This window comes from Papaver somniferum, chromosome 7 (assembly GCF_003573695.1).
Source record: "Papaver somniferum cultivar HN1 chromosome 7, ASM357369v1, whole genome shotgun sequence".
Lineage (NCBI taxonomy): Eukaryota > Viridiplantae > Streptophyta > Magnoliopsida > Ranunculales > Papaveraceae > Papaver > Papaver somniferum.
Genome location: NC_039364.1, coordinates 158,415,416 through 158,429,686, shown reverse-complemented (window position 1 = coordinate 158,429,686; position 14,271 = coordinate 158,415,416). Strand labels below are relative to the sequence as shown.

The following is a 14,271-nucleotide window of genomic DNA, read 5'->3' as shown; positions in this document are numbered from 1 at the left end:
AATCAAATAATAAAAAATAAATAAAATAATAAAATAAATATTACTTATATTTTGTTAAATATATTAGAATTAAAAATATAATTTATTATAATTAAAGAGTATTTAAAATTAATTTTTGAAATATGTCTATTTTCGTTATTAACTACATCACCAGTACTTTAAAATACAAGTTTACCAAACAGAAATTCCAATTTGTTAATTTCACAGTACTTTTCAAATTATAGTTTGCCAAACGTCATGCCGATTTATTTTCACAGCACAACACAACAACGCACAACACAATATAATAGAAAAACACTTTTTAAAAAGTCACGGCAATGCCAAACTAGCCTTTAGACTAAGAAGACACAAAGTAGGGTTTGGGTCAATTTTCGGTCAGGAGGTTTGGGCACAAGGGGAAAGAGAAGTCTGAATAGACAAGATCATCCTTTTAATGTAGACGAACAACACGATATACCACGGATTGTAAGGAAATAGGCTGATCCGTAGTGAGGGTAAATTTGTGATTTGAAGGGTCCGATAGAGATAATTTCGAAGAAAGCAAATTTCAACTTCAATTTTCAGAAAAATCTCTCAGAACAAACCCTAGACAGGACAGAGAAGAAGAGAGAAAGAAAATGGGTGAAGGAGTAGGACGAGATTAAGAATCCGACTATGATCTACTAAAGGCAACATCCAAAGCTGCAGCCAGGTTGAATAATTTAGATTCTAAATTCGGTTTATTGAAAACATCTAAATCTGTGTTAGACCTATGTCCTGGCACTGGTGGTTGGATGCGTCTTGCTGTTTTAAAAATCCAACAAGGGGGTTTAGTTGTCGGTGTTGGTCTTCATCCGATTAGACCTGTTCCAGACGCAATTTTCACTCAAGAAGATATCACTACTCCTAAATGCAGAGATACTATACGAAAACATATGACCGAAAATGATTTTACTGGTTTTGATGTTGTAATGCGGGGTGATGGTTTATCTTCTGATACTCTTGCTACTCCTTGGGATCAGGCGTCTCAGCTTACTGAATCTATTAAACTCGCTACTGAATTCTTATCACCCAAAGGAGCTTTTGTCACTAAGGTATGATGAGTTTGCTGCTTTTTTTTTCCCAAGAGTGAACAGGTTACAATTACAACAACATCTCGCAGTTTACAAGATTATGAATGATTATCATTACATATTCCTGAAGTAGCAACACCTTCACCGTATTTTGTATGTGTTTCTTGTTGAATTATGGGTGTATGTGATGAGTATTGATTACTTTGTCTATATGTTCTGAATAATGATAGATGTTCGATGGCGCACAAGATTACAATCCCATGCTTTACTGTCTTGAGCAGGTAAGGCTTCTCTTTCCTTCTCCCTAGTATTAAACTTTTGCCCCTTTTTCGTGATACAAATATCTGATTCTCCCCTGGTGTCTGGTTACAGTTATTTGACGGAGTTGTCGTTACCAAACCAACATGCACATTTCCAGAAACCTACATCGTGGCTAAAAGTTATAAAGCCCCAGAAAAGATTAATCCCCGTCTGCTCGTTACTAGGAATTTGTTCAGTATTAAGGAAGATATTAAACCTGAGGTAATTAGAAGAGCCTTGTTGTTTCAGTTCTATGTGTTTTCTTTTATTGATGAAATTCAGCCTTTTAATTCTCTTAGTTATGTCTTTTTAGGTGAAGTACTCTTCTGGCAGAGCCAGCACAAAGTATGTACCGTGATCCTGTTTCTTATAGCTTATTTGCATATACAACCATATAGAAAGCCTACTTTCTTGAAATATTGCAGTTAAAAGTGTGTAAATTGCAACCATGTAGGTACCCTGGTATGACCATTGCGTGCATCATTGTAAAGGCATAGATCCTGGGATTGTAATGGGATCAGATGGTCTAGTAACAGGTCGAACTACTTGCATAGGTAAAGAATCCTGACCTGTTGGCTATTATGAACATAGTGCAATACTTCTATGTTATCGATGTATTGACAGGTATTAGACGCAAATATTCAAGTTTACATATTCCCTACATTTATGCGCAGTGGCTTAATTGTGTTATATTGTTTGTACATTGTACTTTATATTGCCTGTATGAGAAAAATCATGTTAGATCTAATGATACTTGTGTATGATAAATTCTTCCCACCGGTTAAACAAAGCATATCTGATTAACCTCTATTATTTATTTGTTGTTGTTGTATTAGCCAACTGTTTCAGGTGAACTAATTGATAATAACCAAAAATCCAAGTTCTCTGATGTATTTTTGGCATGTGCCATAATTTACCCCTTTATTTTAATAGCACGTGTTATAAGTTACACTTCACTTGTGGTAATTTGAAACAATTCACTTTTATATATATAAAATTTGTTTAGCATTTGACACTAACATTGATATTGCAGAAGATGACATCAAAGTTAAAGAGATTGGAGTTGATATATTGTGTGGACAGTCTGGCCACTATGATTTCGCGGAAACTGTATATGAGTATATAGATGAGAAGGTGTTGAATAAGATTGTTGCTGAGAAGAGCAGGCCATCAGTCGAGAAGTGTGCATGTATGATGAAGAGGTGGTATGCTAGTTATTGGAAACAGTGTGAGAAGAAGGGTGATGAGGTGGATCGAGCGTCGGGTAAGGCATTGGGTAAAGATAGTCATGCTTTTTTGACAATAGCTGGGTATGAAGATGAGGGTAAGGATGAACTAGTCCTTCATGTGTGATCCGCTACAAAGTTAGGGCCAAGAAGGGAATCAAGGTATTGTTGTGATGGTTCTGGTGGCACTTATGCTGAAGTGTTTTTGAAAGCGAACATTGAGAGATGTACTTCAATTGATGACACCGTGGATGTCATGAAGAAGATGTTTCTGAAATCGGGTAGATATGACTCTAAAACTGGCGGAAGGTTTAAGAGTAAGCGAAACAAATCAATTATTTTTACCATATTTGTCGTAATAAGTTTTTTTTGTTTTACTAACAGTAAAATATATTTTTCTTGAAGTTCCGGTCATCAGACCTCACCCAGACATTAAAGCGATGAGACTTTTACCCCCACACCAGCAAAACACGGGAAGCATCAAGGATGAGTACACTACTTTAAGTGAGTTAATGGAGGTGTACAACGATCATTTCAATGACCGCTTTATGGAACAAGAGTATGGATCGGACTAGGGTATGAAGCTGATAGAACCCTGGTGTCGGAATTTGGATGGTTGATCTTTTATTAGTAATCTCTTGATCTTTTGACAAGGTATCGGTGAGGCGTTGTACTGATTTAACAATGCCTTGTTGATATTTTCCAGCTTTTGTTCCAATTGGTCTTTTCAATGAGAGTTCTTATTTAACAATGCTGATATTGTCCGACAAAAGAAGAACATTATTGATGGAGAAGTTATTTTTTATGTTTCTTTCATTAGTGATCTCTTGATCTTTTGACAAGGTATCAATGAAGTGTTGTAATGATTTAACTGTGCCTCATTGATATTTTTCCTGTTTTCTTTTGTTCTCCTGTTGATCTTTTTAACGAGGGTTCTTATTTAACAAGGTTGATATTGACACAAGAACCTTATTGATGGTACTGCCACCCTGCACAAGAACCTTATTGATGGTACTGCCACCCTGCTGTGCCATAGAACTTCCTAGTTCATGCATAGATGATTCATTCATTCACACAAGTTTTCATCCATTCCATAAAGATAATGCAAGATAAGGACCTACTTGGATGGTGTTCAAACCATTTGGAGGGCCAGGATGCTGTTATTATCATTGAAGTCACCATTTTCTTCATTCAGCTTAGAATCACGTCGGTCTCCTTGTCCTTTGAAGATATCCGAGTGTCATTGTTTTCTTGGTCGTCGATCATAATATCCTCCTAAGAGCAGCAGCAACAGGAAATATTTTATACTCCTCCCGATGAAATGAAAAACAAGTTTCTGGACCTATTTTTTTTTAGGAATGTCCAAACATGCCAATCATATACCTAACAAGTTTCTTGGACTGTGTTTTGATTATTATCCCTCTTCCCCACTCTCTTCCACCATTAGGTGGTACTACGCAGAACCTTGATTCCATCAACTTTGATCCCTATGGAAGAGCAGGGGGTCCAATTATTTTCGATAACCGAAGGCACAAGCGTTATTAACTGCTTCAGAAATCAGTGATATGTTCAAACAACAGTCAAATTTATGGTTATGGCATCTTTGGGACATGTAGCGCTACTAATCAAATGATGATTGGGGAATGGAAAATTTCTTGTTTGGTCCTAGGTCCATATAGTTATTTATAGTAGGGTCCAACCGGATTTTTTTTTATCCGGAGGTCCAAAATTAATTAAAACATGGAAATGTCCATAATGCCCATTACTACCAAACGTGTGTGTCTACACTGCTTACAAATTTGAGTACATATCAGGTACACTGCTAAAAAATTCGAGTACATATTTGTTACACTGCTTACAAATTTGAGTACATATCTGTCGCACTGCTTAGAAATCTGAGTACATATCTGTCGTACTGCTTACAAATCCGATTATATATCTGAATGCTTACAAATTCGAGTACATATTTGCTGCACTGCTTCCAGGTAGAGTACAAATCTGTAAGAATCAATGATAAATAAATTAGAAAATGTGTTACATCACATACATTGTGATGATTATAATTTTGTTCGACTGTATTGCCATGCTTCTGGAGGCAAAGCAAGGATCTTCTATTATCGTTTTCTTCTTAACTGCATATAGATTGACTCGCTTTACGTACTGCTAGTGTCAATGCCTGCAGACACACAAAAATTAAAACGTTCATCATAGGGGCCATAACTTATGCCCAAACATACAGAGTCTAATTTGAGGAACCATACAAACCAATGCAAATAAAACTCATAATGCACGACAAATGGTCTCCACCAATAAATCCAGAATTTAATGAACCTGAAAAACTGTGGGCTGCACGGTGATATTACTGACTGAGCCATCCTGCTCTGTCGCGGTCTCCACCAATAAATCCTGCAGAAATACATCGAAGTCTGGTCAACAAAAGCAGCAATCTCATAGAAATCCAGTCATAATATAACTGAAAAACTATATTACTTCTGCTGAAATAAGTCGTGCAACTATGTTTTTTGTTTTTGCTAGTTTCTTATAGTTAATCGACAACCAAAAAACTAAACTGGAAGCACATAATTGGCATTCTTGATGCCCCTGCCATTAATCCAAAGCATCTAATACACAAACAGTTAATACATTAAGAAAAATAAAAAAAACATTAGTATCAACAATGAGAAGACATTTACAGCATAAGCTGCGCTTTACCCCGAAGCTAACATTAGTAGTTTTCCTCAATCATAGCCATAAAGAATTTAAAAGGGGTGTAATTAAATTCAAATTACCATGGGAGGTTATCAATGATTTTACCTGTCGATTGTTACCACATAATGAGAAATTTTTTATCAACAGTAGCTTAATCAAATCTAAGAAGAGCCGAATCTGAAACGCATGAGACATTAATTTAACATCTAAAATAAAAATGGTTCTAAGCAAGCACAGGGATTGCAATTCAGTGGATCAATGAAGGAACCCCAACCTTGAGTGTTACTGAGAAAAGTACACATCTATTCCAACAACGAAGTTCTCTATGTCACATTTGTTATACAACTCAGATATGCGCACATATTAATAAATTTAATCTGCTTGCAAGGCTCTATTATTGTCATGGAAATATATACTCGATAGGATAATAAAATAGCAAAACCCAAACTCCTGAATCAGCTAATATCAATATAGAAGACAATGATCATGGAAAAAATCAATTAATGTTCCACTGAAGAAGAATTCTTTTCAAAGACATCTAAATCAATTCCTGAGTTCTACGCCATGTCTCCAATTTATGCTCATTTCCTAAGCTTTATCAAAACCATTGTTTCATCTGATGTGTTCAACTTAGTCAGTATTAACAACTGTCCAGATGATAAATAAGAAAGTTAAGTTAACATATTAACTGAACCAAACCTGTGAGAGCAATCATTCTACACCGGAAAATCCCTATTATTGTGGCGATTTTTCAATATCATTTTTCTCATCTTTGGTCGACTCTTCCTGCAAAGGAAAAATAAAGAAATGGTTAACCATTTAGTTGTATATAGAGTTGATAAAAAAAAGATCAACATTGGTGTCAGGGAGAACAGACTGGAGCTAAAATGCATTCTTAAAAACGACAATCGTTGCAAGATAGGAATATTCTTTGATAGTAATTAACTTAAGGTTAGTTATTTGTATACACGACTCATGGAGACTGTATTGGCTAATTCAACTCCATAGCAGTTGGGGCTTTAGTTCAATATTAACATCTCAACACCATAGTACCAACTCCATATGCTCATCATCAACGGCCGGTTGTCTCCCAGCCAACTTTGATGTCGTTTGATACATATGGTTGAGAAGAAATACCAAAAGGCAGTACCAATGGAGTAACAGTGGTTTTGAGCATCAAAAACAACACACGGCAAAAGGAAACACCAATGAAAGCCTATTCTATACAGTAATCTACTTTTCATGGATTTCATAGGTACATCAGCGGGAGAAAAAGAAGCAATACCAAAAGGAGGGAAATTAAACCATGGTTGTACCTGCAAAATGGCGAGTACAAACCTGTATATGAATATGTACCGCGTAAAACACATCAACAAAACTAGAATCTATTTCAGTATTTCACACACTTACTGAATCAAACACAACAAAAAGCACTTACTATCACTATGTGACATATGTACTAAAGATTCTTGAATTACAAATCAACTGCATGACAAGAATAGGTGACAGATCTATGAAAAATAAGAGAATCGAAAGACATATTACCGTATTTAACATACTTACTGAAGGATAAGACTAAAAAGGTGACAAAACTATGAATCAAACACAACAAAGAGCACTTCATATCAGTATCTGACATATGTACTTGTGGATAATAACATCTGAATATACAAACAAGCGTGGTTTTGAAGCGAAAAACAAAAAGATAATCAAATTAAGGAAGTTCTTTTCAGTATTCCATATATGTACCTATGATTCATAAGTAAAAATCAACTGCATGTCAAAAAAAACTTATAAATCTACAAATACAACAAAATCAAAACAGTTATATCTCAGTATTGCATATATGTACTTCTAGATCAAGCAAAAAAAATTAAAAAACTATAAATACAACAAAATTAAAGCATTTTTTATCAGTATTCCATATATGTATTGCTGATCCAAACAATTTGTAACAACAAACAAGCATGATCTGAACTATTTTCATCAAAAACTACCAGTACATCATATATGTATTGATGGTTCATAAAGAAAAACAAAGTGAAAAAAATCTAAAACTAACAAAAAGAAACTAGTATAGGCAAATCTCATAACGAAATAAACAAAAAATGTGAGGATCCATCTAGATCTGACCTATTTTCACGAGAATAAACTAATCAAGCATGGAGATCGAAAAATCAAACATCAAAAAGGACCATATATATGTACAGATCGAAAAAATCACCAAACAATGCAAGATCAAGAAAAAGAAAAAGAAAATAGGTTCCCATTCATATCATCACCATCATCATTCCCAATATTTCCAATCATTCAGATTGTGTCCAGCACACAATACAACAATAATTTGATTGATGATGATAATTTCTTCCTAAATCTCATCAAATATAAAAATCTTTTTTGCTGAATACCTGGGGCTTAACTTGATTCATGTCTATGAACGCGAATTGAAACAGAAATGAGTTAAAGAGTGTGAGAGAACTTACACCGGAGTGAATCCCAGGGCGATTGGTAGTACTCTTGAAAGTAGTGAAAAGAGAGATACAACAGATCAAAAGAACAATGAGTGCAACAGATAATCATTCTAATAATCCACGAAGTCTCCAGAGTTGTTTAAGCTGTCGATTTCCTCTCCTTCCAAACACATCTCCTGCCCTGAAAAACAAGCAAATACTCAGATGAGATGAGATCAGATCTAATGAGCACTAAAATTATCCTAATACAAAAAACTAGAAATTAAAGAATGAAGAAAATGAATGAAGAAAAAACAAGATTTCCCGCATCAGTAGAGAAGAGGAGAGGGAGAGGGGGAGAGAGAGAGAGAGAGAAACTGAATCTGAGAAGAAAAAGAATATGGAGAGAAATTGGCTTATGTTTCTGTTATATATAGTAAAGGCTATTTTGGGAATTCTAAAAATGCACGTAATATTTACACACGTGTGCAGGACCTGGGCTTAAAAAATTAGGTCCATTTTTCTCTTTTCTTTTAATTATGGATCTACCGTTACTGGGCTTTAGTGGGTGGACCTGCCACTAACTAAGAACACTAGAATAGTACCTATTGGTAATTCCTAGTTGGGAAATCCAGTCGGGCTTTGAGTGATAATCAAGTTGCTATGCTTCAAACTGACAAGAGTAAAGAAATTATCGATGCTACTTCATATCCCAGAGGGAGTAAACATCTTACTAATATTACTTATATGTCCTTTAATATAAACATACTAATACTAATAAATAAACATCTTACTAATATTACTAGTATTTTTGGTGAAACCTTGGTCTAACCCTGAGAGTTGTAAGAGTACTTTAAGATAAGCAACAATGACCTGAGCTGGTCATATGCAACAAATATTTCTTCCTTGGAATGCAATACAACCTCCGACTTGTCTTAGCACAACAACAAATATTATAGAATATATGTCAGCTTCTCCAGTTCATCACTGCCCTTAATTTCATCAGTAGCTTAAGGGGTAGCCTTCTGAGCACGGGACGTGGCTTCTCTCACACGCAACCTCCACCTATTAATATGGAAATAACCACTAAATTAACTTGGGACATAAAGTTGAAAAACTAATCATGAAGTCAACTGATAATGAGTGCCAACAACACCCATTTTCTTAACATCTATATTTGAAGGAAAAAGACAGTTCTGTATTATACTTCATCAAATGCTTAAGATGTCGCTTGTCCATAACCCGAAGATCCTTGCATATCATCATCACCTGAAAAGACAAAGGAAAGAGAATGAGTTGACCGCAGCAAAACACCATTAAAGCAAGAAAAAATACATTTTTTTTTCTTTTGGAATATTAATATATAATAAAAGATAATAAGTACCCTTCTGGTAGTTAAATTATGGCTCCTTAAAGATAAACTAGCATCTTCGTTGAACGAATGATAAGGAATCAGCTATTCCAAAGACTTCAAGTGGAGTCTCAGACCACACAAAATCTGAAGCCGAAACAACTCTCTTCGCAATTGACTCTTCTTTCGTGTAGCTGCATTATAAACAATCAAAATTTTCATTAAAAAAGTTTGAGCTCATAGATATATAGATACAAGCTAAACAAAAATGTTATAAGGTACAACCGTAAGAAGGATCGAATGCACTGTTCTTAATAAAGTATGATATATATATCAGTTGTTGATTTTATCTTTCCAATTCCTACTTCCCTAAATTCGAATTGTTGCAGGAATGAAGATTGATAGCGAAAGACCACGAGAAATTGTTTATACATATAGTTCATTGAAACACTTGATGAAAGTAGGCTTTCTATATGGTTGTATATGCAAATAAGCTATAAGAAACAGGATCACGGTACATACTTTGTGCTGGCTCTGCCAGAAGAGTACTTCACCTAAAAAGACATAACTAAGAGAATTAAAAGGCTGAATTTCATCAATAAAAGAAAACACATAGAACTGAAACAACAAGGCTCTTCTAATTACCTCAGGTTTAATATCTTCCTTAATACTGAACAAATTCCTAGTAGCGAGCAGACGGGGATTAATCTTTTCTGGGGCTTTATAAATTTTAGCCACGATGTAGGTTTCTGGAAATGTGCATGTTGGTTTGGTAACGACAACTCCGTCAAATAACTGTAACCAGACACCAGGGGAGAATCAGATATTTGTATCACGAAAAAGGGGCAAAAGTTTAATACTAGGGAGAAGGAAAGAGAAGCCTTACCTTCTCATGACAGTAAAGCATGGGATTGTAATCTTGTGCGCCATCGAACATCTATCATTATTCAGAACATATAGACAAAGTAATCAATACTCATCACATACATGCATAATTCAACAAGAAACACATACAAAATACGGTGAAGGTGTTGCTACTTCAGGAATATGTAATGATAATCATTCATAATCTTGTAAACTGCGAGATGTTGTTGTAATTGTAACCTGTTCACTCTTGGGAAAAAAAAAAAAGCAACAAACTCATCATACCTTAGTGACAAAAGCTCCTTTGGGTGATAAGAATTCAGTAGCGAGTTTAATAGATTCAGTAAGCTGAGACGCCTGATCCCAAGGAGTAGCAAGAGTATCAGAAGATAAACCATCACCCCGCATTACAACATCCAAACCAGTAAAATCATTTTCGGTCATATGTTTTCGTATAGTATCTCTGCATTTAGGAGTAGTGATATCTTCTTGAGTGAAAATTGCATCTGGAACAGGTCTAATCGGATGAAGACCAACACCGACAACTAAACCCCCTTGTTGGATTTTTAAAACAGCAAGACGCATCCAACCACCAGTGCCAGGACATAGGTCTAACACATATTTTGATGTTTTCAATAAACCGAATTTAGAATCTAAATTATTCAACCTGGCTGCAGCATTGGATGTTGCCTTTAGTAGATCATAGTCGGATTCTTCATCGTAGAAATTGAAGTTTAGTCCCAAAGTTACTGGGCTTTGGACGTTTTAGTCCATCCATCAGAAGTCTAGTACAGTCTAGTCCAAAAAAACCCCGCCCAAAACAGATTAGTCCAAACCTGGACGAGTTAGTCCAAATTCACGGACGAGTCCCGATTTTGCGAGTTTCCCATATACCATAATTACCCTTGAACGATTTATGGTATATAAAGCCTGATTTTGAAATCGAATTTCTGGATCTGAAACTTGAATTCAAAACAGGATGCAGCTCTGAGATGATTTGGGAGGCGATTTTACAGTTTCAGTGAGGATTTAATCGTTTCTTCATCACATTTCAACTCAGGTTACGTTCGATCCAGTTCTAGAGTCGAAAATTCTTAATCTCAGATTTGAAGAAACCACAGAGTGAGAGATAGATCGTTCCAGGTTTGAATTCGGAGGTGATTTATCAGATTTGTAGAGCTTAGATTGGATTTGATTGCTAATGGAGCCGAATTCAACCTCAGGTTAGTTTTCTTTTGGTTGTAATTCAATCTAATTTTCAGGTATTGTTTCTGATGTTTAGTTTTTTTTGAGTTTATGAGTTGATGATATCAATTCGTATGATCTTTAGTTGATATTTTGTTATATAATAGCTTTTGATTCTCGCGATGATGATGATTTACTGTTAATACTAGATAAATTCGATTTTTGTTACTTGATGTTGATTTTTTTAGTTTTATGATGCCTGCTATGAAATCGAACTGATACTATATCCTAGTCTTCTATTTTTGTTCCAGTAAGATTCTGGAGCTCAGTTGATGGCGTAATTTTATCTAGGTTTACTGTTACTTGATGTTTTTGGCAATTTTTAAATGTGTACTTTCATGTATACCGTTTACTTTTTAGGTTGTATGAAATTGAAGCTTCAGATGTTTATAATCATTTATTTTGTAATATGTAGGGGTACCAAATAAGCCTGACAAGTTTATTAATGATGTTTTGAATCATGGTGAGCATTCTGCTGTTTTTCGTGTTAATACTAAAATAACCGTAGAAGAACTGAAGCTCAAGTAGTTTTTGTGACAGGTGATATACAACTGCAAATCTTAATTGGTTTCATGATTCTTATTGATAATGAAGATGTCTATTTGCATGTGGATATGATTCCGAATCGTACTTCTCGTTCTAAGTCTAGTTGTAGCAGAAGTTCTGGTTCTAAGTATGGTTGCAGCAGTAGTATTGGTTCTTGTTCTAAGTCTGCTTGTGAAATTGAAAGTCCTAAGATGGTAAGGGTGTTAGATCATGATGCAGACAAGGGGAAGCCTCTTATTATCGATGAATGGAATTATGTATTTGACGAGATTGGTAGAGAATTCATGGGTGGTGTTAAAGATGTTAGGATTGCTGTCGATAAGTACAAGATGGCTACTGGTCACAAGATTGTTATTCTTAAAAATGACAAAACTCGTTTTACTGCAAAGTGCGAAGAAGATGGTTGTGCTTGGAGGATTCATTTTGGGCCTGTGAATGGTGAAACTTCTCGGTTCGTGCTGAAAGATTCTAACGCTCACAGGTTAGTGGTTTTCATACTAGTCCATATTACTTATCTTTAGGTGTAAATTGTGCATCTTATATATGTAGATTTGTTTTAGGTGTACATTGTAGTGCACTGTACTTGTTGTACTCTTAAATTACATGTTCTTGCTTGGTTTGTGTGTATGTTCATAGTGTTGGTTTTGAGATCTTATTAGGTGTAAATTGTGGTGCACATTACTTATTCCAGTTTTTTTTTATAGTTGTGGTGTTGGTTTGAGGTTGAAGAGTCCTGCAGTGACAACCAAGTTAGTCAAGCATTTGATCGCTGACAATTTACAGGGTGATCCTAGCTTAAAACCCAGACAGATCATGTCACTTTTCAAGAAAACTTATGGGTCCAATATTAAGTATCACCATGCCCGTAGAGGGAAATAAGATGTATTTGAAGAACAGTATAGCGATGACGAGAAGTCGTATAACGATTTCACTTGGTATGTCAAATCAATTGAAGAAACTAATCCTGATAGATAGGTGAAGTTTGAAGTTGAGGATGGAACCAGTAGATTTCATAGGATATTCGTTTGTTACGGTGCTTGCAAGCATAACTATAGGTATCTCAGGCCCATGATTTACTTGGACGCTACTTTCCTTACTGGTAGATACAGGGGTACTCTTATGGCTGCTACATGTATCAACGGAAACAATGAGTTTTACCCATTTGCTTTTGTTATTGTTTCTTCTGAAAACAAATATAATTGGTTTTGGTTTCTGGAGAATCTTCAACATGTTGTCGATGGTCGTCCGATTGTTTTCCTTAGTGATCGTCATGAAGGACTTTTGCAGGGCATTCCAAAATATTTTCCTAATTCACATCACAACTATTGCTTTTACCACATAAAATGCAATCTCCCCATTGGACCAGGTGATGCGAATTCGAAGCCCGTTCTTGATTTGTTTTACAAAGTTGCGTACTTTTACACACCAGCAAACTTTGGAGAAGCTTTGAGGGGAATGCATGCAATTGGAGCTGGACATGTTGCTAACTATATCAGGACTATTCCAAAGGAGAAATGGGCAAATGCGTTTTTCCCTGTATGCAGATATGGTGCTCACTCTTCAACTCTTGCTGAGTCCTTTAACAATTGGGTTCTTCCTTTCAAAAAGTTGCATGCTTTTGTTCTTCTCGATGCAATACGGTGAGTTTTATGTTTAGTTTTTTATTTATGCAAGTATGTCTACATTGTTGCATACATGGATTTGCTTGTTCTGTAGATACTTGTACACGTGTACATCTGTGATTCTGCAACTGTGTGTACATTATTGTACACATGGATTTCCTTAATGTGTACAACAATGTACACATGTTTTATCCGTATTCCTTCTGGATCATGTTTTTGATTTTATGTTTTGTGTTTTTATTATGTTAGTTTGAAGGTTATGGAGAAAATGTCTGAGGGAAGGATACTAGGTATGGAAACATTCAACAGTAGGCTCACTCCTGAATATGAGGCTTTACTAAAGGAAAATATCTACATTGGTCGTACTTGGACTGTTGTTCAGTCCATGGAAAGATTGTATGAAGTTAGGTCTCCACGGACTCATTCTGTAGATCTATTGCAGAAAACTTGTACATGTCACAGGTGGCGAGTGAATGGTTTTCCTTGTGCGCATGCTTGTGCTGCCATTCAATCTACTAGAGAAGACATCTATTCATTTGTTGAGCCATACTTCACCACCGAATGGTACAACAGGATATACCAGGAGATCATCTTGCCAATCCCCAATTATGACAAGCCGCAGTCTTATGATCCTAGTGATAGGGTTATTGTTCCTGTTCCTCCACCGGGTAGACGAAGAACACAACACTTCAAGAATGCATATGAGAAGCAAAAGAGGAAAATGATGTGCACAAAGTGCTTCACTCTTGGTCACCATAACAGAGCTACCTGCCCCATGCTTTGATGATTTTTTCTATGTTTCATTTGTTCAAATACTCTGTATTTTAAATTTTCTTTTGGCGTGGATAATTAGTGCCAGGACATGTGTACCATTATGTGCACCTTCCTGCAAACTTCTGTTTTTCT

General features: G+C 35.6%; 1 protein-coding gene and 1 long non-coding RNA gene across 3 annotated transcripts; one reads left to right on the top strand and one right to left on the bottom strand.

Moving 5' to 3' along the window:
- Nucleotides 1-464: 464 nt before the first annotated feature.
- On the top strand, nucleotides 465-3,489 carry LOC113298883 (adoMet-dependent rRNA methyltransferase spb1-like). Of its 2 annotated transcripts, none has more exons than XM_026547750.1 (6): nucleotides 465-1,073; nucleotides 1,283-1,333; nucleotides 1,425-1,574; nucleotides 1,666-1,697; nucleotides 1,807-1,906; nucleotides 2,386-2,729. In XM_026547750.1, exons 1-5 carry the CDS (start codon nucleotides 774-776, stop codon nucleotides 1,847-1,849), a joined length of 576 nt encoding a protein of 191 aa, XP_026403535.1. In that variant the 5' UTR covers nucleotides 465-773; the 3' UTR covers nucleotides 1,850-1,906; nucleotides 2,386-2,729. The 2 variants fall into 2 exon arrangements, with proteins under 2 accessions (XP_026403535.1, XP_026403534.1); XM_026547749.1 differs by adding an exon at nucleotides 2,984-3,489 and having other exon boundaries at nucleotides 467-1,073; nucleotides 1,425-1,697; nucleotides 2,386-2,895.
- A 1,186-nt stretch (nucleotides 3,490-4,675) lies between these two features.
- LOC113293161 lies at nucleotides 4,676-6,049 on the bottom strand. The gene is made up of 3 exons (XR_003332083.1): nucleotides 5,987-6,049; nucleotides 4,910-4,984; nucleotides 4,676-4,754 (listed from the first exon to the last, which is right to left on the bottom strand). It is a non-coding gene; the product is annotated as an uncharacterized LOC113293161 (long non-coding RNA).
- Nucleotides 6,050-14,271: the final 8,222 nt, after the last annotated feature.

What these genes read in the sequence shown, in the direction of transcription:
- LOC113298883 (XM_026547749.1), top strand. Translation starts at nt 774, where the DNA reads ATGCGTCTTGCTGTTTTAAAAATCCAACAAGGGGGTTTAGTTGTCGGT. An exon ending in AAGGAGCTTTTGTCACTAAG is followed by an intron (nt 1,074 to 1,282) that starts GTATGATGAGTT and finishes GAATAATGATAG; the next exon opens with ATGTTCGATGGCGCACAAGA. An exon ending in TGCTTTACTGTCTTGAGCAG is followed by an intron (nt 1,334 to 1,424) that starts GTAAGGCTTCTC and finishes GTCTGGTTACAG; the next exon opens with TTATTTGACGGAGTTGTCGT.